The 25,000-nt window shown below is 38.6% G+C and overlaps 1 protein-coding gene and 1 long non-coding RNA gene across 2 annotated transcripts in view; one reads left to right on the forward strand and one right to left on the reverse strand.

The window, feature by feature from the left end:
• The window catches only part of LOC136386924 (A-kinase anchor protein 17A-like), an 88,722-nt gene extending 65,835 nt beyond the window's left edge, over positions 1-22,887 (reverse strand). The window contains 3 exon segments of the mRNA XM_066358040.1: positions 2,943-3,091; positions 4,076-4,131; positions 22,884-22,887. Coding sequence (XP_066214137.1) covers positions 2,943-3,091; positions 4,076-4,131; positions 22,884-22,887 — 209 coding nt within the window.
• The window catches only part of LOC136386916 (uncharacterized), a 478,497-nt gene that overhangs the window by 123,380 nt on the left and 330,117 nt on the right, over positions 1-25,000 (forward strand). The gene's annotated exons all lie outside the window — the stretch shown is intronic.

The following is a 25,000-nucleotide window of genomic DNA, read 5'->3' on the forward strand; positions in this document are numbered from 1 at the left end:
AAACTAGTGACCTCATGGTTTTGAACCTGATTTCTCTGTGCCCCAGTCCATTCTCTATCCACTGCGCTACCACCTGGTCAGGCAGGAAAATATATTTAAAGCATCTGGGTGCAGGCAAGTTGAGCCCGCAAAGAGTGTCAGCCCCCAAGGAGGGTTTATATGGATTAGTGAAAGGGCCATGGGCAAAAGCACCTGACACTGCTGCATCTGACTCAGCCATCCCTTATAAGCATCCAGCTGCAATGGAGGCCTGAACCAAATTACTGAGTAAGCAAGTTATTCCTTCTTCAGGCCTGCATTTTTCTTAAGATGGTAGGTAGCTGAGTAGCCATTTTTTCTATCAAGACTACAATCCTAGGGATAGACTAAAACACATGTGTTTGTGTTCAAACACCAACCTCCTCTGCTCCTTGACTTTCTGATTATTAAATATCTGGCCCTGGATAGCTGGTTCAATGGTAGAGTGTTGGCCCAATGTGTGGATGTCCTGGGTTCAATTCCTGGACAGAGTACACAGGAAAGGTGACCATCTGCTTCTTCTCCTCTCCCCTTCTCTATCATCCTTTCTCTCTCTTCCTCTGTCTCTTTCCCTTTCCCTTTCACAGCCATGGCTCAGTTGACTCAGGCAAGATGGACACAGGTTCTGAAGATTGAGCCATGACCTCCGCCTCAAGCACTAAAATATGGTTCCAGTTGCAATGGAGCAAGGGTCCCAGATGGGCAAAGCATCAAACCCTGGTGGGCTTGCTTGGTGGATCTCAACCAGTGTGCATGTGAGGGTCTGTCTCTCTGCCTCCCCACCTCTTACACACAAAAAAGAAGTAAAAAAAACTATTAAAAGAAATGGAAAAAGGAAATAAAAAACTATTAAATATCTGACAAAATGACAACAGCAGAGATGTTCCAAGAATGAATGATGAGAGAGACACACATGAGGAACAGACAAGAAGGAGCCATGCAGAGCATCAAGGGTGGCATAACACATTTCCTATCACACTCAGGATCCAGGCCCCACAGATTTCAATGTCATCACAGACTCATGTAGCATGCACCTGGCCATCACACTAAACCCAACTAACTGAAGCCCACACTTGTCCTGTCCAATATCATAACAGCTGCAGCTGTGCTCTGTTCCTCATTAAATCTGAACCAGAACCACTCACACAGGCACACTCAACTGTGTCGGGGCAGACACAGAGCACCTGCAGAGGTGTCTGGCCTATAATTCCAGCCAAGACTGGGTGAGGGCCATCCTCGCATGACCACAGCCTGAGCCCTGCACGCACCCCAGCTGGCACCTTGAGACAGAGGACCCAATCTGGCCATTGCAGGCACAGCACTGTACCACTCCACTGCCAAGAAACCTCTGTCCTCGCCCTTGCTCACCAGACAGTGCGCATCTGACCTCATAGGCCACAACATATCCCGCTTCCTGTCCTGCTCTATCCCCTGTGAAAGTCAAGGAAGTGGCTCCTTAAATGGCACCCACACCTTATTTTTCAAGCAGTGGGTTAACAGGAGATGAGATCAGTCTGTAGGTCACAGATGACACTTGGGGAAAATCCCGCTCCAGACAGGCCCTGGGCTGCTTTTCACACTGCAAGATGAGTCCCCTCCAATAAGCTTCCTGCCACAGCTTTCCTGATTGTGCCCAAGAGAGGGGACATTCTACTCTGTGTACATTTCATTCCCTACTGTCTTGATGCTGCACCGAGTATGCCCGCCCAGTCACAGGAAAGACCCGTGCTCCTCAGCTGTCATGCTTTGTGAAGCACAACCCTGGCTCCATGACTCAGATTGATGGCTAATTAGGCCTCTCTGCTTTTGACCATGCCCTCATTCTCGCCTTCACTACTTGCCTGTCACATTCTCAGGACCACAGCAAGGGGCTCACTCAAGGACAACACCATGGTTGGGACTCACAAGTCTGGACCAGGGATCTAAGGCAAAGATGGAAACAGCCCAGTGTAGACACATGTTCACAGCTGCATAACTGACCCAGGGGAAACAAAAACCGACACTGGACAACAGTCAGCTACAGCAACATGAACAAAAAGACTGACTGACTGGTTAGGAATCAATCCAACCAAACCTCCGTGTCTGCGATGGAACAGAGAGCAAGCTGGTAAACACACATGAAAATCATGAAAACTGCACAACTACAATGGTAGCGATGGAATGTGCAGAACTTCTCCTTGTCTGCCACATTGAGGAAATTCTGCCTGGTATGTTCTTTTTGTAAGAAGAGAAAAATAAACAATAAAGGAGTGGAAGTTGTGACTTGAGTTTCCTCATGATGTCTAAACTGCAGGGAAGGAGAAAGGCAGTTACTGTAAAGGCCTATCAAATGGACATGGTTTTTATTAAAATCTAGTAACTCCACCTGGTCCCTAACTTGTTTTGTTAATGTAGCTTTAACCAAATGCAAACCGCACACTAGCCAGGATGCTCACTGGTTTCAGCAGGAACCATGGAGGTGAGCAGTGACATGCTCCTGAGAGCAGGTGAGGTCCCGAGACCCACCCAGGCTATGCTACAAGTGGAACTGAATTTGGGGCAGGACCGGGGACACACACATTTTGTGCAAAGGCCCCAAAAACCACAGCATGTAGGCTCATGCTCTCAGATGTATGTACTTGGACACACATGGATGCACATACACACAGGGATGCACAGTCATGCACATATTTGTGCCAAGTCCCAGGAGCCATAGCATGTGAGCACACACACTGAAATGCATTTCCACGGACACTGTGCACACAAACACAGACAGGGATATGCATGTATGTACACACTTTGTGCCGAAACCTTGGTAGCCATAGCATGAGAGTCCATGCACATACATGTATACAGATGCACACACATATAAACTAGATGCACACACAGGTATGCACACGAGTAAGGCACTAGCTCCAAAGGCCCTGCAAGAACACACTGCTTACAACTCCTTGGCCCTCTGCCACTCCTTGGCTTCTTTCTCTTGCCGTTTCTGTTCCTCATGCTGTTGCTACAGCTCATTCAGTTTCTGTCTCTCCAGCTGCTGCTTTTTAATGGAGGCATCACTAAGGTGTTTGGATGAATCAAAAGAGACCTTCAGAAGAAAACACAGCACCAAGTAGAGACCAACAGCACAGTACTCTAACAGCAACACAGCCCAGGTAGGCGTGCCCACACTGGGAATCAAAATGTGTGATGAGAGGTACCAGGTGCTCTCCACGTGGGAGTGGGCCAAATCCAGGATGTTGGCCAGAATAACAGTTTCTGGCTTCAGACTGACCCACCCAGCCTGAGCCTGAATGAAGCTCCAGTTCAGCAAGAAGGGCAAACTTGCTCTGAGACATCTCCTTGCCTTCGCCACTTACTAAAAAGAAGAGATATTCACTCATATGTTTTAACTAAAGTTTCTGAATTCAAGTCATAGACGTATCAAGGTTAGATGGGTGATTTTCTACCTCTACTTCTTTCTTGTTTTAGTAAAGATTAACAGAGAGGAAGATGGCTACATAAAGAACAGCAGAAGCTGACCTCACTGGGAAGTGTGCCTGGGTTCAATGACTGGCCCTCTTCCTGGTAAACCCCTGGAGCCTGTTTCTCCATAGTCAAGTGGAGAACAGAAGCACATTCCCAGTGCAGCTTCTGGCATAATGTGGACACTTAACAAATTGCAATTTGCTACTTTATGATAAAATAATACAATACTATAATAACAGGCTATTATAGTTAAAATTATAGCATCAAAATATTTTATTTTTATATTTGCTTTACATTATACAAGTAAATGTGTGAAGTATAAAAATATAAAACATTTAAGATATTAGGTCGTACATATTTATATTATGATGAATTTATATATAATCACATAAGAATAATATGTAACCTTGAGTTAATTTTCTTACGCAGACAATCAAGACAAATAATAATGTTATTAAATTTTAAATGAATGCTTGGTTAGATAAATGATATATACTAAATGGTATAGCCATGCAATCTAGTATGTATGATAAATCAGTACACATAAAATAAAAGTACAACACATGATTAGGTAGTACATAATTGACTCACATAGCTACATTACCTTAGATTTACACACCAGGACCCATTCCTGTGTGTTTGAAGGCAGACAGCCACCCACTGCAGCCAACAGTTAAGGCTCTGCGTGGAACAGCAAGATGTAATAGAAAGGAGGCAAGGCAAATTTACGCATGTGCAGTGGAGATAAGTGGCAGGACCTGGGCCTGAAGGCCTGGGGGGCGGGGCCAAGGTCAGAATGGTCTCTTAGCCCTAGAGCAGCCAAGCAGCCAATTCTGCATCGGGAAGCACAGGAAGTGGATACACATCATAGGGCATGGCCAGGGATGTGGAGAGGGATGTTGGTGTTGCCTATGGGCAGTTGTGGGCCACTTGAGTAGAGACTGTCCCAGCTGAGTTGGTGGCAGAGCAGAGTTAATGGATAGGCAGCTGGAAAGGCTACCTGCATGGTCTGGGTGCTGAGGGTCTAGTTCATGGCTGCAGTCTTGCTTTCCAGAAGTCTTGTCAGACCTATAGGGAATACCTGCCTTAGAGAAGGTAGGTGAGGTAAAAAGAAGAGGTGGCAGAGCATTCCCAGCCAAAGTGGGGAAAAGGCTTTAGTTTTCAGCTTTAACTTGGAAAAGAGAGAGATTGTTTTTATCAGTGCCAATTTTCCCGTGTCATCTGAGCAAACACCAGGCTGCCTCCTCTAAGACTCTCCCAGGTGCCTGGAGCCAAGCTGTGTACTTTCTGCAGCATGTTACCTTCACTGTTCTGAGGATCTCTGTGGGTTCTAACTTCCCTCTTTCCCTTATTCCCTTCTTTACTCAGAGTGGGGAGCTGCCCATGGGATAACTGTTCTGGGTCCTAGGAGTAGGTCATTACTGACAGAGACTCAGATGCTGAGCTGTTTTCAGTTTGACCCAAACATCTCAAGTACTGAAGGAGAGAAATGTCTAGCCAAGAATACTATATCTATTAGTTATAACTTCAAATGTGAAAGAGAGAAAATATTTTTATACATACAGAAGCTGAGGAATTTACCACCATAGAAAACCCACTGGAGAAAATACTAAAGGGGTTATTCAACCAGATACAAAAAACAAACCAAATAAAACTATTATTAATGCTCTGAAAAGATCAAAATAAAAATGATAATTTACAACAACAGTAAATTACAGGGGAGTGGATAAAAATCACGAGGAGCAAAAAAGAAACTAGTGCACAAGCACTCCTATGACAATGGACCCTTGTTAACATGACAATATTTCTTTTAATTACCTAATGGTAACCACCCAAAGAAATTGCTACTACCAAAACACACAGCTAGAAATAAACAAACTCAAATAAATAGGGAAACATAATACCACCAAACAAAAACAACTAACAAAAGGGAAGAACAAAAAAAGACACAGAGCTATCATGAAACATTACATAAATTGTCTACAGAAAATACTCAATTGTCAATAATAACCCTAATCTGAATGGACTGAACACACCAGTGAAGAGACATAGAATAGCCACTTGAATAGAAGAGCAAATTCAAACCATATTCTGCCTTCAACATACACATTTACATAAATAAAAATATAAATGTTTGTTTGTTCAAAATCTTAATTCTTTAAAAAAAAATTTTATACTTGCTTTTTATATATACCTACTATTATATAGTTATAAATGTCACACCTTTGACAGGTAAAAACATGTTTTCTTAAATAAACAGCGCCATCTGTTGGATGTAAAAGGAACAAATGCTATACTAAATATTTTACAATTTCATTTCAATGTTTCTAATTTACAATTCATTTACATGCAGCCAGATTGAGGATGCACAGTTGCGAGTATTGCAATCACATTTTGCAGCTTCAGGTCTTCATTCTCAACAGAATGAATGTGACAGGCTGAGAGTGGCTGAAAGATGTCAATAAGAAACAAAAGATCGGCTTCAAACATGACTCTACTCGGCAATCACGCGACTACAATGCTTTTCATTCCAGTACAACCCAGCTCATGATTAAAGTTTGAGCCAGTATGTTCTCATCAGTTCTATGACTGAAGCATGTCCTTATAGCAAGGCTCTGAAATTTAATGGAGAAAAGAAAGGAATGTGTTGCACCACTGGAAAAATTAAACTGTCTCAACTTGGAGAACCACCAGAGATATTAAAAATTTTGCTTGTCGAATATACCAGCAAATCAAAGCATTTCCTATCTAACATCAGGAAATAAAATGCATGCTTCCAAATGATGTTGTTCAGCACAGAAATCTTAACAGCTCTACTCATGACAACTTTCAAAGTGAAAGGACAAATTTGTCATAAAGCTAGCTCCCTGATTCTGTTCCCAGAGGGTCAACATAAATTCCTATAAATGTATTTCATCAGTGATGGCAATGATAAACTGAATGCATGCTGCAGATTTCTACCAGCATAAAAAGTCCATCATTTCCCAACTGCAAGAGCTTCTTCATGAAAAAAAATAAATAAATTAGTGCGTTTTTTCAAAACAACAATTGACATGATGCCATCTGATGCACACAAGAAAGTTATTCATTCTGACAAAATGGCTGCTGGAGAATGTGTGCAAAGATTCAATGCTCCAACTATAGATGAAGTGGCAATTGTTATACTCGGAGATCAGTTCCAACCTAGAGATATTGTTCTTTGTCAGAACAACATTCAATTGACAAAAGTTGCAGAAACTCATTGATGCTATTATGAGTTTGAAGATTCATGTTGAGTTTGGTGATCCAATCATTTTGGGGGCTGGTGCCAATGGATATGACTTCAACATTAAGGTGATAAATCAAGTCAGTGGCAAAGAAACAAATATGAAATGCAACACAATGAACTATTCATACCGATTAATGATTTGAGAGAATGAAGACAATCACATTTTGAAATGCTGTCAATTGTTTCACCAATACATCATACATATGTATGCAAAAATCCAAACTACGTTTGATATTTATCCATTTGAATCAGACCAAGCTTTGCTCTGAAGAATACGTTCATTTTCAAGATATAGTTTTAAATGGTGCTAATACAATTAACGTTGGAAGACTAACGATTTTGCCGTCTTCATATTCATGTGGTCCACGTCATATGTATGAGTATGCTCAAGATGCAATTGTGTATGTTTGTCACTACAGGCATAAAAACCTATTCATTACATTCACATACAATCCAGCTTGGGACTATATACAACAGCCCTTACTTCCTGGGCAATCGCGGGTGGATAGGCATAACATAGCATGTGTTTTCAGACAGAAGCTGAAATTGCTGATGGATTTTATGGTAAAACATGAAGTGTTTGGTTCTGTGTGCTGTAAAAAATTAGTGAGCAATGTTATAAAAGCAACAATATAGACAGGACCATTCAAAGCTGAAGATGTCCTCATTCCTCACATTCCTATGATTCCAATGGATATGCCATTTAAGAGATTGCAATTCCCAATTTGATTGGTGCTTGCAATCACCATAAACAAAGCTCAGGGCCGATCTTTAGAATTGTGTGCTTTAGATCTATACACACATTGCTTCTCACATGGACAATTATATATTGCATGTTCTAGTCTCGGCAAACCGGACAATCTTTACATCTGTACACACAATGGAACAACAAAAACATATTGTATGCCCACAGACATTTTGAAATTAAACATATTAGAAACGTGCACTTTCTCTTTTCTTTCATTTCCATTTAACCAGACTGAGCCACAGCAACATGTGCCCGGGTACAGCTAGTCCTAAATAAAGGAAAAATGTAAATTCAAAGAACAAGCTTGGTAAATAGCTCTCCAAGCTAATAAAATTTAAAGAAATGCTGGTGTAGCCACACTCATTTCTGAGAATGCGTATTTCAAGAAACAAATGTAATGAAGACAAAAATCATTGTGTTATCCTGATGAAATAAGGCATTGTCCCCAAAAGACATAGCATTTTCTCATACATATTCATGAAACAAGAAAGTACCAAAATATATAGAATATCCTCTAACTGACCTAAAAGTAGAAATAGGCAAAGTCACAACAATGCTTGGAGAAGTCAACACACCATTGATGACTTTAGATAGATTATTCAAGCAGAAATTCAACAAAGAAATATCAGCCTTAACACGCTGGACAAAATGAACATAACAGAAATTTGCAGGATATATTATCCAAAAACATCAGATTATACATTCTTCTCTAGTGGGATAGAACATTCTCAAGGATATACTCTTTGTTCCTTGTTGTGCACAAAGTGAACATCAACAAATTTAGAAAGATTGAAAGTATATCCAGTGTATTTTCTGAGCATAAGGTTTTGAAATTAGACTTTACCTGCAAAATAAAAGTAAAGATATGCTCAGAAATGTGAAATTAAAAAAAAAATCCTTCTAAAAATGTGTTAAAAATAAAAAGTATATACATACAAATGGAAATGACAACACAATTTATCAAAAATTGTTGGATATAGTGAAAGCAGTAATAATAAAAGGTTATATTATTATAAGCTTATATCAAGAAATAAAAGAGATGCAAAGTAAATAACCTACCGTCACATTTTAAGGAACTGAAGAATTAAAAAAAAAGGCATCCCAAAATCAAAAGAAAAAAGAAAATATTAATAATTAATGCATAAATAAGGAAAATAGAGAAGGTAAGAGGTGTAGAAAAATTAGTGCAACTAATAGCTGATTCTTGGAAAGATAAGGAAAGTCAACAAACTGCTGGATAAACTCACTGATAATAAGAGAAAGGAGTCACATAAACAAAATTCATACTGAAAAAAGGAATAACCCATACATAGTAGATATACAAAGGCCCCTGGTAAAATACTATGAAAAATTATGTGACACCAAACTCAACAACCTAGAGAAAATAGGTATATTCCTAAAACTACACAATCTTCTTAGACTCAGTCACAAAGAAATGAAAAAAAAAATATATGGACCTATAAGAAGGAATGAAATAAAAACAACTATTAAACCCCTGCCAAAATCTTAAAGTCCAGGATCAAATGATTACACTGGTGAATTCTAACAAATACTCAAATATTTGCTACCTATTCCTAAGTCTTCCAAAAATAGAAGGACATTATTGAAAGAAATTAAAATTGGACACTGAAATGGAAAAATATGTTATGTTCATGTGATTAAAAAACCAAAACATATAAAAAGGCAATATGATCCATGACAACAGTAAAATTTAATAAAATCTCCTTCAAAAGTCTAATGTTCTTGACAGACCAAGAAGTGCTGCAGTTAACACACATAGGAGAAATGAATCAATGAAAAACAAAGGTGCTGAATGAAGAATTGATGGTGCTCATCTATATCCCTTTATCTCTGTCTGTCCCTAAAAAGGCCCTGGACAGATGGCTCAGTGGTAAAGCATCAGCCTGGTGTGTGAAAGCCCTGGGTTTGATTCCCAGCAATGGCACACAGGAGTAGTTCCCTATCTGCTTCTCCACCCTTCTCTCTCTCATTCCTCTCTATCTCTCTTTTCCCCTTCTGTAGCCAAGGATCCATTAAAGTAAAGTTGGTCTGGACATTGAGGATGAATCCATGGCCTCCACCACAGGCACTAAAATGGCTCCAGTTACAATGGAGCGATGCAATGGATGGTCAGAGCATTGCCTTCTGGTGGGCCTGATGGGTGGGTCCTGGCTGGGCATATAAGGGAGTCTGTCTTTCTGCCGCCTCACTTCTCACTTTAGAAAAATATATATACAAAATAAAATAAAATATTTTAAAGTATTAGAACTAAATAAAAGAAAATTTTTTGCATGAAACCATAGAAAACACGATAGCCACAACAATCTTTAGGGGAAAAAATGAAGCTAGAGGTATCACACTTGTGGACTTAACATTATAATACTGAGCACCAATAATCAAAACAGCATGGTAACGGCAGAAAGACAAACATACAGACCAATGGACCAAAGTCTATATCTCAGTAACTAAACCACATCAATGTGAACAAATCATCTTTGACAAAGCAGCCAAACACACAATGGAGAAAAGAAAACCTCTTCAATAAATGGTGCTGGGAAAATTGAAAGGTCACATGCAGAAGAATGAAACATCTATGTTTTGTTTGTTTGCATAAAAATTAATTACAAATGGATCAAAGACCTAAATATATGATCTGAAACAATAAATTACTTAGAAAAGAATTGATACTTAACTCATGGTCCTTGGCCATAGAGAACAATTTATGAATTTCACCTGAAAGGCAAGGGAAGTAAAGGCAAATTAAATGAATGGGCCTATGTTGTTCTAAAAAGCTTTTGCACAGCAAGAAAATGTTCAACAAAACAAAATAGCAAGAAAATAAAGAAAGATGATATTTATAAACAATAGCTCTGGTAAGGGTTTAATATTTAAAATATATGAAGACCTCACAGAACTCAGTGACAAACAAGCAAACAGTCTGATGAAGAATGGGGAGAGGACCTGAGCAGACACTTCTTCCAAAAGAACATGCTAATGACCAACATATATATGAAAAGTTGCTCATCTTCACTAGCAAATCAAAAACTGCAAATTAAAACTGCAGTAAGATGAACCCTCACAGCTGTTACATTGGTATTAGTCACAAGACCTGTAATAGCAAGTGTTGGAGAGGTTGTGGAGTAAAATAACACAATTCACTGCTAGTGGAAATGCAAATTGGTACAACCATTTTGGAAAAATCATGGTGGTTCACCCAAATGCAAGACTAGACTTTTTATATGACCCAGCAATCCCTCTATTGCAGTGTTTTTCAACCAGTGTGACATGGTCAGGTGTCAGTATAAATACATTTAGAAACTATATTATTAACTATATGTATAATACATACTGTGTTAGAGTGTCATTTTTTGTCATTTTGGTAGGTGGTATACCCAGAATTCTGTAAATGTAAAAACTGTGCCGTGGCTCAGAAAAGGTTGAAAATCACTGCTCTATTGGATGTCTATCTAATAAGCTAGAGGTGACATCAGAGAAATGGCACAGTGAGGTGTGCTCCCAATACCTCTCCCTGAAATTTCAACATATTACTAGATACAGAAATATAATCCCAGGAGCATTTGAAATACACATACATCAAACATGGTACAATTGAGCAAAAAGGTGGCTCAATATATAATCCACACTAAAGGAAATAAGACGGAGAATGGAGTATTCTGCTTTCCTCACTGACCTGAGGAAGGGCTGATTTTACTTGGAACTGATGGGTGGGGTGGACTAGGGAAGAGGGAATAAGCTGGCTAAGGCAGAGACATTCAAGCCGAGGAGAGAGTGTGCCCATGCCCAGCTTGATATCACAGATGCAGAGCTAATGCCAGTATCAAACCCTGGAAGAGGTGGGCAAGCGGGTTTCCTGTGGAGGCTGATACCAGAGCAGCTTTGAACTTTGTTTACTCCCACTCTCCCAGTCTGTGATCAACAATAGTATGTGAGTGGTTTCACCTGGAGCTTTGGGCATGGGCACCCACATTCTTGGACTGAGGGGCTGGGTTAGAGACTGTCAGCAGCAGCCTTCTGCATGGGCTGTCACCAGGGTTTCTAGGCAATCCCAGTTTCCCGACCAACAGCATGGGAAGTGCGCGAGAACCAGGTTCCCTTTGCCTGGACCTGTCCAGGAGGGGCACCTCCACCAGCCATCACAGAATACAAAGCACATTTCTGTGAAAATGAACTGTAGAGGCCCTGGCCGGTTGGCTCAGCGGTAGAGTGTCGGCCTGGCATGCGGGGGACCCGGGTTCGATTCCTGGTCAGGGCACATAGAAGAAGCGCCCATTTGCTTCTCCACCCCCCCTCCTTCCTCTCTGTCTCTCTCTTCCCCTCCCGAAGCCAAGGCTCCATTGGAGCAGAGATGGCCCTGGCGCTGGGGATGGCTCCTTGGCCTCTGCCCCAGGTGCTAGAGTGGCTCTGGTTGCGGCAGAGCAATGCCCCGGAGGGGCAGAGCATCAACCCCTGGGGGGCAGAGCGTCGCACCTGGTGGGCATGCTGGGTGGATCTCAGTCGGGCGCATGTGGGAATCTGTCTGACTGTCTCTCCCTGTTTACAGCTTCAGAAAAAAAAAAGAACTGTAGAAGTGCTGGGGGGCAGGGTGCACAGGCAGCCTGCTGAAGTAGGCAGCCTCTGGAAAGCAGACCCGTGGAACAATGAGGCAAACTAGACATACCCCAGAACCCTTAGAAAGGAGCCTAACCCGCAGTCTGCTCACTGCCCTGCTGGCTCACACTGGCAGCTCTGGCTGATAAAGCCTTCTCTCCCAGGCTGTGATTTAAGTGAACCCAGAGGAAGAACTTGATAGTTCTTAGGAACTCTTGCTCTGCAGGCAGTGGCTGGAGCAACACTTCCTGCCAGCTGATACAGGTTAAAAAGCACATTCCCATGGAACAGACCTCAGAGAACATGGCAGAAGTTGGGCGGGCTGGGCTGTAGGCTTCCCAACAAGGGAGAAGCCTATGATGAGCAGAACCATCAAAGACTGAGGCAAATTTAACTAGACATACCTGGGGAACCCTAGAAAGGAGCATGACGAGAAGTGAGCTCACTCCCCTGCCTGCTTAAGCTGGTGGCTCTGGTTGACAAAGCCTTCTTACCCAGAGCTGTGCTTTGAGCACACCCAGAGGAGGGATGTGCCAGCTTTTAGAACGTTTTGCTCTTCTGGCAGTGACTGGGGCATCTTCCTGCCAGCCAATACAGGTTACAAAGTGCAAAAAACCTGGGGAGAGTAGACCTGCAGAGCACTGAGGCATATGAGATATGCCCAGAGGCTCATAGAAAGACACCTGTAAAGTAATCAGCTCCCAGCCCTGCCTGATTTTGCTGGTGGCTCTGGCAGGCAGAGCCTTTCCCAAAACCTGCTTTAAGCAGGGATACAGGGAGGATTTGGCAGCCCTTAGAGCCTTTTGCTCTCCAGGTAGTGGCTGGGTCCCCAGGCTGCTGATTCAGTAAGGAGAGACTTGGGGAGAGGCTCTGGGAAAACAGACTCTCCCATTGTCAGAGCCTGCAAATGCTAACAAGCCCCACCTACCAATGGCACTGAGTCTTAGTTTATGTCATCACCATAGCAACACATAAACTGCAAATCTCTACCTAAGAGTACCACAGGGGAACAACCTGGGGGACAGTGCCACTGGCCAAAGAGAAAGAGAGAGAAAAAAGAAGGAAGATAACCTCTCAAAATCAGGAAAAATCCACAGTCTTTATAACTTTATACATTTTTTGTCTTGTATTTTTTATCTTTTTTCTTCTTTCATCTTGGTCATTTTATCCTCTTTCCATTTCATTCTTTTCTTTTCATTTTGAACTTCATTACCCATAGATGTTACATTTTCCATTCTTTTTTTTTTCTTTATGAGGGTTACATTTCAAAAAACTTAACTGTTTCTCTCTCTCTCTCTCTGTTTCTTCTTTTTTCTTTCACTTCTTCTCTCATTTAATCCTCACACACAATCAAATTATTTTATTCTGGATTCAAATTTTTTTCTTTGTGGCATTTTGTGTGCTTTATACTTTGCTTTTTGTCTCTTTATCATTCCCCCCAACACTGGCTCTCTATTCTATGTAGTTTTTGTCCCACTTAATACAGTAGAATTTGCATTAGTCACTGTTTTTCTTCTTTTCTTTTTCACTATTTCTCTCATTTGATTGTCATTTACACACAAATTATTTTATTCTTGATGCAAATGTTTTTCTTGTGGCATTTTCTGGGTTCTTACCTTGTTTTTCATTTCTTTGACACTTTCCAAAACACAGGCCTTCCATTCTATGTAGTTTTTGTTTCACTTAGTACAAAAGAATGTTCATTTTTACATGGTATTTTCTCACAAAACCTTTTTACTTTTTATTTATATTATTTTTATCAACTCTTATTAGTGTTATTCACAATATCATTCTCAAATGCCATTAATGAGTAAGAAATCAAATATCATGGATACGAAAGACAGAGATGTAGCTCAGATAGATGAAGAAGTCTATAGAAAATATTTCAATAACTTGGAAACCTTGGAGTTAAGTGACAGATAATTTAAAATTAAAATCCTAAAAAATTTTCAGGAATGTACAAGAAAGCACAGAAAAGCAATTTAAGAAGCTCAAAAAACAATTCAACAAACAGAAAGAAGCAATCACCAAGGAAATTGAAACTATAAAAATGAATCAAACAGAGATGAAAAACTCAATTCATGAACTGAAAAATTAGGTTACAAGCTTAGATAATAGAATAAGCCAGATAGAAGAGAGAATTAGTGACATAGAAGACAGGCAACTAGAGGCACTGCAGAGAGAAGAGGAGAGAGACTAACAAATTTAAATAAATGAAAAAGCCCTACAGGTGTTGTCTGACTCCATCAGAAAGAGCAACATAAGGTTAATGGGTATATCAGAAGGAGAAGAGAGAGAAAATGGAATGCAGAACATATTCAAACAAATAATAGATGAGAATTTCCCAAGCCTGTGGGAATAATTAGAGCCTCAGATTCAAGAAGCAAACAGAACACTGAGTTACCTTAACCACAACAAACCTACTCCAAGGCATATTATAATAAAATTGGCACAAACCAATGACAAAGAAAAAATTCTCAAGGCAGTCAGAGAAAAAAAATACAACATATAAAGGAAGGCCCATTAGATAATCATCAGATTTCTCAGCAGAAACTCTGCAAGCTAGAAGAAAGGGGACCACAATACTTAAAGTTCTAAAGGAGAGAAACTTCTATCCAAGAATACTATACCCATCAAACCCATCCTTCAAATACAAAGGAGAAATTAAAACATTCACAGATACAGAAAAGATGAGGAAATTTATTACCAGAAAACTCCCCCTTCAGGAAATACTAAAGGGGGTTTTCCAACCAGATACAAAGAACAAAATCAAACAAAACTACAAGTAAAAGCTCCATCAAGATCACAAAAAAACAAAGATTTTTCTGTGACAACAAAAATAAAAAAGAGAGAAGACAAAGACTAACAGTAGCAAGGGAGGATGGAGTGCAGAAACACTCATGAGATAATTTACTACAATGAACATGATATATATCCTTTCCATTACTTAATGGTAACCACCCCTGAAAAAACCACCACAAAAGCACCTGGCTTAAAAAAAGAAGTAACAGAAGAAAGAAATATGGATTACAACCTGCAAAAACAAATGATAGATAAACAAAAGAGAAGAATTAAACAAGATAAAAAACTAACAGAAAGCAATATCTAAATGGCAATCAGAAACCTTCAAATGTCAATAATTACACTAAAGGTAAATAAACTCACCAATAAAAAGAAACAGAGTAGCAAAGTGGATTAAAAAAGAAAATCCAACTGTATGCTGCCATAAAGAGTCACATCTAAGCTACAAGGATAAAAACAAATTCAAAGTGAAAGGTTGGAAACAATACTTCAAGCAAATAACATCCAAAAAAAAAAAAAGTATGTGTAGCCATACTCATATCTAGCAATGCTAACTACAAGACAGCAAAGGTAATTAGAGACAAAAATGGTCTTTTCATAATGATAAAAGGGACATTGAATTAAGAAGAACTTAAGAAGACATAACACTTTTTAACATATATGCACCAAACCAAGGAGCACCAAAATATATAATACAGCTACTGACTGACCTAAAAACAAAAACTGACAAAAAGACAGTCATACTTGGAAACCTCAATACACCACTGATGTCTCTAGATTGTTCATCCAAACAGAAAATCAATAAAGAAATATTGGACTTAAATGAAACACTTGAACAATTGAATATGATAGAAATCTACAGGACATTTTATCCCCATATACCGGAGTATACATTTTTCTCTAGCTTACATGCAACATTGATATTGGAAAAGTGAAGGTATTTATCAATTTTCACATATGACATGATCCATTACACAGAAAAACCCAAAGCCTCCTCCAAAAATTTGTTTATTAAGACAATAAACAAATACAACAATGTACGAGAATACAGAATCAATATACTGGTGGCTGCTGCTGAGTGCATCATCAAACTCTAACAATCTAACAATCCCTGCTTGTGGTGTGTCTGAAGGGCAGCCTCATTAAACACCAGGCTCAGCAGAGATGAGTTCTGCTTTCTGTGGCCAGCACCTACTTCACAGGGACTCCCATGTGTTTTGCACAGGATGGAAATTCAGAGTTAGCTGGCCTGAGTCTCAGATATCCTATCCCACTTGGTCTGGTTTTTTTTCTTATTTTTAATATTTTATTTAGAAAATTAAATTTTGCAGTGTGACATTGATCAATGAGTACATAGGTTTCAGGTAAACATTTCTATAACATTTGAATGAATGATTATATTGTATAAAAACCACCTAAATTCATATAATTTTTCATCACCATATATTTTTCATCAGTGTTGGTGTTTTGGATTCATAGTCAAAGATTAGTTGTACATATACTTATGGTATTATGTCTGGGTTCTACATTCTGTTAGATTGGTCTGTATGTTTGTTTTGGTTTTTAAAAAAAAGCCAATTTCTTTAATTATTGTGGCTTTAGAGTATAATAAATTGTAAGTCCATTAGTATGATTCCACCAGTTTCATTTTTCTTCATGATTTCTTTGTTCTTTGGGGTTTTATATGTTCCAGTCCAAAACATTTGTTTTTGTTGAATTTGTTTAAAAAATAACATTGTATTTTCAGTATGATTGCAGTAAATGTTCATATTGTTTTGGGTAATGTTACCATTTTAAGTATATTAAATTTATTTCCCAACATTTTATACTTTGTTATCATTTTAAAGCAAACCTTTCTTTTATTTCCATTACCAAAGTTTTATATTTGCCATATAAAAATGCATGAGTTTTCTTAAAATTTTATTTTCAGCATTTGCCATATTCCCCCCTTAATCTATACAGAGACAAGAAATATTTACATATGGTGTTTCCACTATAAAGACTACTGTCTTAGGGACAAGTGCTGATGAACTATTTCAGCAGTCCCTCCTTCTTCAAAGACTTATATGTCAACATAGAGCTCCATGTTTCATAGGACATACTCAAGCTCACTCCATGCTCCCCGGAGCTTTAGCACAAGGGAATGCACCCCTTTTTTTCCCTCTTTTCTTTTTTTCATTTTTTTGTTGTATTTTCTCTTTTATTTATTTATTTTTTGTATTTTTATGAAGATGGAAATGGGGAGGCAGTCGGATAGTCTCCCGCATGCGCCTGACCAGGATCTGCCTGGCATGCCAACCGGGAGGGAATGCTCTGCCCCTCTGGGGTGTTGCTCTATTGCAACCAGAACCATTCTAGCAACTGAGGCAGAGGCCATGGGGCCATCCTTAGTGCCCGGGGTGGCTTTGCTCTGGTGAAGCCTTGGCTGAGGGAGGGGAAGAGAGAGACAGAGAGGAAGGAGAGGGAGAGGGGTGGAGAGGCAGATGGGTGCTTCTTCTGTGTGCTCTGACTGGGAATCAAACCCAGGAATCCTGCACACCAGGCTAATGCTCTACAACTGAGCCAACTGGCCAGGGCCTAGGAATGCCTGTGTTGATCAAGCTACCCAAAACAAAATTTTATGGAGCTACTATGACAGACTGAGCAAGTCAGTCTCATACTATTCATCACCAGAACGCTGCAGCCCGGCGTAAACAGTTTCAACTTTCTCAGGAAGCAGCACAGCAGATTGGGAAATCCTGTCCAAGGGGTTCTATACTGCCCCTTCATTTGGAGTTAACCCTCAAGGACCCCTACCAGGACAACTTTGGCAGATGGAAGTTACTCATATACCTTCATTTGGCAAACAGTCGTATGTCCACATTACAGCGGATACATATTCTGGATCTATAGTAACCTCTGTCAGAACAGGAGAGGCTGCTAAGCATGCTATAGCTCATTGTCTGTATGCATTGTTCTATTGTGGGATTTCTTAAACTGACTAAACTGAAAATGCTCCTGCGTATGGAGCAAAAGCATTTACTGTATTTTGTCATGCTTACAATCTTTAAATTAAGGTATTATTAAAGTGTACTCAGCAAACATTTTAAGGTCAATTTAAAAAAAAAATTAAAAGGGGGTAGTCATATCCTGGAACTCCTACGGGTCTACCATATCATGCTTCTTACTTAAAAAAAAAATTACATTTCTTTTGAATGCTGATGAACATGAGACACCAAATCTTTTTCGCCTGCAAACTACTACCTTCTTTATTAGATCCGGCTAATAACACTGTTTTGTCTTTTTCCAAATAGCTCCAGATATATGGAAAAGATTTATATAGGCAGATAGGGATCCTCAAACCCCTCAGCGAGATCTTCTGAGCATGGCTTTTAAGATACCTAGAGGCAGAAAAAGCCCAATAGAGATCAGGGGAACTACCAGCTTTTAGGATACACCCTTAAAGGCTCCAACACCCCAAAGGGGTCTCATAGGATGCCATCTGGGTCCTGCTTCAATAGTGAAAATGAAGGTCATTGAGCTAAAGCCTGCCAGGCTTACATGCCTCTGCTGTGAGGAAACAGGGACACTGGAAGGTAGGCTTCCCCCTAGCTCCTCTAAGGGAGGGTTCAGTCTCTTCCAGCCCTGCTCCAGCCACCTATGACCTAACCTTGCCCAGAATGCTGGGGTTAGCCACTGAAGGCTGAAGGTTCCCAGGGTCATTGGCCCCATCTACAACACTGTGGATGAGCCTAGGGTATTTCTTCCAAGAAGCAGGTAAACTGATCTCATTTGCACAAGGGCCACTTAACTATGTTTTGCCTGAATACTCAGGTTTTTTATTCTTCCCTCAAAGATCTCTGTTGTGGGTGTTGATAGTCCTATTTTCTGCTGTGTTCCTTAATATGTAGTGTTTCCTTTATCCCTCCTACATCAATGCCCCACTCATATTTCAGGCTGGAACATACTCCTAATTTAGAGCTCTCTTTCCCCCTTTTGCCAACTTCTATTATGAATCTACCTTTGCCACCCAGCTTAGTGTATCCCAAGGTTCTCTTTACCATGCCACAGTTGCAGAGCTCCAGGGAAAAGCAACCTGGTCTCAACTCTCCAGGCAGAGGAGAACAGAAGCTCCATATCCACGCATGCTGCAAATGGCTTTTCCAGTCTACCTGAATCATTACCAGCTAGAAGCAGCAGTCATTGGGACTTGGACATGAGCTGCAAAGTATAGAATAGTGACAACAATTCCAGTGCCATGCAGACTTTTCCTGGATGTGGACTTTTCCTGGACTCCTGCTCCCTGTGATAGCTCCTAACAGACTAAACTGGGGTTGGGTTGCATTTTTAAGGAATTTGGCATGGTGATGGGGCCAACTTGGACTTGGTGAACATGTTAAGGACACTACTCTTTTACGGATTCTTGCTGTATTGGCCAAGAGTTTGCTTAAAGGTTTTTAATCACTGTAAAAAAAAAAATAGAAGACTGGATAAAGAAGATGGGGCACATATACACCATGGTATACTATTCAGCTAGAAGAAATGATGACATCGAATCACTTACAGCAGAATGGTGGAATCTTGATAACATTATGCGGAGTGAAATAAGTGAATCAGAAAAAAAAACAAGAACTTCAGGATTCCATACATTGGTGGGACATAAAAACAAGACTAAGAGACATGGACAGGCGTGGGGTGGTTATGGGAGATGGGGAGAGGGGAGGAGGAAGAGGGGGAGGGGGAGGGGTACAAAGAAAACTGGATAGAGGGTGACGGAGGATGATCTCTCTTTGGGTGATGGGTATGCAACAGAACTAAATGACAAGATAACCTGGAAATGTTTTCTTTGAATAATATATGTATCCTGATTTATTGATGTCACCCCATTAAAATAAAAATTTATTTATAAAAAAAAATTTATTTTCAAAATTAGGACCTGGCCAATTGGTTCAGTGTTAGAACATCAGCGCAATGTGTGGGTGTTCTAAGTAAAATTTTTTAACAAGACACACAGGAGAGGTGCTCATGTGCTTCTCAAATTCTCCCCATACTGATTCTCTGTCTTTTATATTTTTTCCACAGATTATACCTCAGACATTTAGAAGAATATGAGTGCTGAGGAAAATATAATTTGAAAGATTGGCAGAGCATTGCTTGCTCTAGGTATTGCAAGGGGGTCACTGCACAATTGGGCACATGTGTATGTCTATGCCTCCTATTCTTACATTGAAAAAAAAGAAAAATATTTAAATTTAATATAGTGACAATGATCAATAGATGTACAAATGTTTTAGCTTTCCAATTTTATATCATTTGAACTGTTGGATATATTATATCCCTTTCTCCCAAAGTCAAATTATTTTGCATCACCTTTTATTAATTTTTCTTAATGTTCTTAACAAAATCTGCACCAGTCTTTTTTTTCCAAGTGATCCAGCAGACTGATAACCACTTCACTCTTGTCTATTATCCATGAGATTCAGTGTTATATTTTATCTTTGTAAGGAGTCATATATTTTTTACCTTTTCCTGATTTACTTTTTTCAATCAGTCCAAATTTCTCTATTTTCATTTATATTATTATAAAATGGCGCTATATCATCATTACTTATGGCTGAGTAGTAACTTGTTGTATATGTATAGCACCCCTTCTTTTCCCAAATTCTTTTAAGTGACACATTTTTGTTTTCATGTCTTGAACAATGTAAATAAATAATGCTGGGATGAAGAAAGTGGTACTTGTATCTGTACTTAACAATGCTTGAATTTGAGTTTAGATACTGAGTAGAGAGATTCCTGTGTTATATGAGAGTTTTATTCTCAAAAATTTAAGGATCCATCATATTTTCTCATTGATGATTGTACTAATATTCATTCTCATGTTCAGTGAATGAGGGTTCCTTCTACACAGTATCTCCAACACTTGTTATGACTGGTTTTCTTGATATTAACTAATCTCATGGATGTGAGCAGGTATTTCACTCTAGATTTGATTTGCATTTATCAAATAGCTAGTGGAAATGAGAATATTCTTATATATCAGTTTTATATCCTCCTGAAAGTAGTGTCTCTTTAAGCCTCTGCCCCAATTTTTAATAGAATAGTTTGTGTGTTTGATGCCAAGCTCTGTGAGTTTTTTATATATTTTGGACATTTTTCTTCTTCTTGGAGCTATTGTTTGCAAGTATCATCTCCCATTTTTGGCTGCATAATTTTCTTGTTGTCTATTTTCTTTTCTTTGCAGAAGCTTATTGTTTTGATATTGTCCACTCATTTATTTTAACCTTTAATTTTATCTTTTTGAGGTAACATTTGTAAATGTTTATGTATATTTGGAGCCCATTAGCTCAGTAACTATGTTTTCTTCAATGGATTTACTCATTTTCAGTTTATATTAGATGTTTGATGCATTTAAAAAAATCCTTCTTCATTGTGGCAAACTTGTTAAATTTAATTTTTTGCATATGATTTTTCAATTCTTCTAGCACCAGTTACTTAAGAGGCTTTCATTTCTCCATTGGGTGTTTTTGGCTCTTTTATCAAAAATTATTTGTTCATTGGTACACAGTCTTATTTCTGTGCCCTCTATTCTGTTCTATTGGTCTATATGTTCATTTTTCTTCCAATACCGTATATAATCAATTATTGTGGTTCTATAGATTAATTTGAAGTCAGATAATGTGATACTTCAGGCTTTGATTTTTTCCTACTGCATCACTTGTGTTATCAGGGTGTAATGGATTTATAAAAATCTGGCGTTTTTTTCTATGTCTTTAAAATATAACATTGAAATAGTAATGCAGTTTGCATTGTTTCTATATTGCTTTGTGTAACAAAACCATTTTATCTCTGTTCATTCTTTTAACTCTTAAACATAGAATGCTTTCTATTTCATTGAGTCTTTTTCATTATATTGTAATAGTCCTTGTAGTTATCACTATATAGGTCCTTCATATTATTTGTTAATTTTATTTAAAGTCATTTTTCTTTACTTCAATTATAAAATAAATTTCTCTGTGTATGTGAGTTTGTGTGTGTGTGTATGTATTCATTTTCCAAAGACTATTCATTGGACTAAGAAAAATAATAGACTTTTGTATATTGACTTTGTCTCTTGTGAATTTCCTATATTGGTATATTTTTTCCAATAGTTTTTCAGAGGAGTCTTTCAGGTTTTCTATATACAAGATGATATCCTCTGCATAAAGTAATAATTTTCTGCTTGTTTTTCAATAAGGATTTAATTTATTCATTTTCTTTTTTGAATTTTTTTGACTGAGACTTTCAGTATTATATTAAAAATGAATGAAGGGAAGTAGCAGTCATGTCTTCATAATTTTTGAAAAAACTTAATTTTTTCACCATTTTGTAGAAAACTGTCCGATACTGTTTCTTCAATGGCATTTATGTTCAGGTATTTTCTTCTGTTCCTAATTTTTTTTAGTGGTGTAAACTTTAGTGCATGTTAAATCACATTGATTACCTTATCTTCTTCTATACACAGAATCATATGATTTTTCTTTATTGCTTTGTAGATGTGATGTATTACATTGATCAATTTTTATAGGTTGAACCATTCTTTAGCTCCTGGATCAAAATTCACTTGATTATCAAAATGTAATATTTTTTTAAATGTGTTCTTGCAGTTAGTTTCCTAGCATTTTTTTAAGTTCAGTGATTCTGTGTTTATTAGAGGTATTGTTCCAGTTGTGTTTTGGTATCACTTGTTTTGTTTCTTCATATGTAGTCTTTCCTAGAAAATGTACCATGACTTCTTGGAAAGAATGTATATTTGGTACTTTGAGTGTAATGTCCTAAAGATATCAATCTAATCAATCCAGGTGATCCAGTTTGTAATTAAAAGCCACCATTTCTTTATTAATTTTCTATCTAGAGAATCTATCCATTGATGTTAGCGGGGTATTAAAATCCCCTATGGTTATAGTATAGCAGTAGATATCACCCTTTATGTCCATCAAAATCTGCTCTATATATTTACGTGCTCACGCATTAGGCGCATAAATATTTACAATGGTTATATCCTCCTTTTGGATTGTTCCCTGTATCACTATGTAGTAAACTTTTATTTCTTACAACAGCATTTCTAGAATGTCTATTTTGTCAGATATACGTATTGCTACCACAGCTATTTTTTTATTTTCATTTCCATGAAATACTTTTTCCATCCCTTCATTTTGAGTCTATGTGTGTTTTATGTACTGAGGTGTGTCTAGTCTAGAGAACAGATGTATGGGTCCTGTCACATTATCCATGCAGCTACTCTATGTCTTTTGACTGGTGCACTTAATCTATGTACATTTAAGGTTACTCTTGATATGTATTTATTTACTGCCCTTTAGTCTTTTTTTAATTTTTATTCATTTTAATGGGGTGACATCAATAAATCAGGGTACATATGTTCAAAAAAAACATGTCCTGGTTATCTTGTCATTCAATTATGTTGCATACCCATCACCCAATGTCAGATTTTTCTCCGTCACCTTCTAGTTTTCATTGTGTCCCTCCCTCTCCCCTTTTTTCTCTCCCTCTCTCTTCTCCCCCCCATAACCACCACACTCTTGTCCATGTCTCTTAGTCTCGTTTTTATGTCCCACCTATGTATGGAATAATGCAGTTCTTGGTTTTTTCTGATTTACTTATTTCACTTCATATAATGTTATCAAGATCCCACCATTTTGTTGTAAATGATTCGATGTCATCATTTCTTATGGCGGAGTAGTATTCCATAGTGTATATATGCCACATCTTTTTATCCAGTCATCTATTGAAGGGCTTTTTGGTTGTTTCTATGTCTTGGCCACTGTGAACAATGCTGCAATGAACATGGGGATACATGTGTCTTTACGTATCAATGTTTCTGAGTTTTGGGGGTATATACCCAGTAGAGGGATTGCTGGGTCATAATGTAGTTTATTTTGGAGTTTTTTGAGGAACCATCATACTTTCTTCCATAATGGTTGTACTACTTTACATTCCCACCAACAGTCATTGAGGGTTCCTTTTTCTCCACAGCCTTTCCAACATTTGCTATTACCTGTCTTGTTGATAATAGCTAAGCTAACAGGTGTGAGGTGGTATCTCATTGCAGTTTTGATTTGCAATTCTCTAATAACTAATGAAGATGAGCATTTTTTTATATATCTGTTGGCCATTTGTATTTATTCCTGGGAGAAGTGTCTGTTCATGTTCTCTTCTCATTTTTTTATTGGATTGTTTGTTTGTTGTTGAGTTTTATTTGTTCTTTGAATATTTTAGATATTAGGCCCTTATCTGAGCTGTTGTTTGAAAATATCATTTCCCATTTAGTAGGATGTCTGGTTGTTTTTTTATTTTTTGTCAGTTTCTCTTGCTGAGCAAAAACTTCTTACTCTGATGCATTCCCATTCACTTATTTTTGCCTTCACTTTCCTTGCCTTTGGAGTCAAATTCATAAAATGCTCTTTAAAATCAAGGTCCATGAATTTAGTACCTATATCTACTTCTATGTACTTTATTGTTTCAGTTCTTTTATTTAGGTCTTTGATCCATTTTGAATAATTTTAGTACAAGGGGACAAACTGTAGTCGTGTTTCATTCCTTTGCATGTGGCTTTCCAGTTTTCCCAGCATCATGTGTTGAAGAGGTTTTCGTTTCTTCATTGTGTGTTGTTGGCCTCTTTATCAAAAATTATTTGACCATATATATGTGGGAATTTTTTGTATTTTTCTGAAATTGAAAACAGGAGGCAGTCAGACAGACTCCCACATGCACCCAACCAGGATCCACCTGGCACGCCCACCAGAGGGCGATGCTCTGCCCATCAGAGCATCGCTTTCTGGTGACGAGAGCCATTCTAGTGCCTGAGTCAGAGGACATAGATTCATCCTCAGCACCTGGGCCAACTTTGCTTCAATGGAGACTCGGCTGTGGGAGGGAAAGAGGTTGACAGAGAGGAAGGAGAGGGGGAGGGTTGGAGAAGCAGATGGGTGCTTCTCCTGTGTGCCCTGGCCGGGAATCAAACCCGGAACACCTGCATGCTAGGCAGACGCTCTACCACTGAGCCAAATGACCAGGGATATATGTGGTTTTATTTCTGGACTTTCTATTCTGTTCCATTGGTCTCA

This window comes from Saccopteryx leptura, unplaced genomic scaffold (assembly GCF_036850995.1).
Source record: "Saccopteryx leptura isolate mSacLep1 unplaced genomic scaffold, mSacLep1_pri_phased_curated manual_scaffold_21, whole genome shotgun sequence".
NCBI lineage: Eukaryota > Metazoa > Chordata > Mammalia > Chiroptera > Emballonuridae > Saccopteryx > Saccopteryx leptura.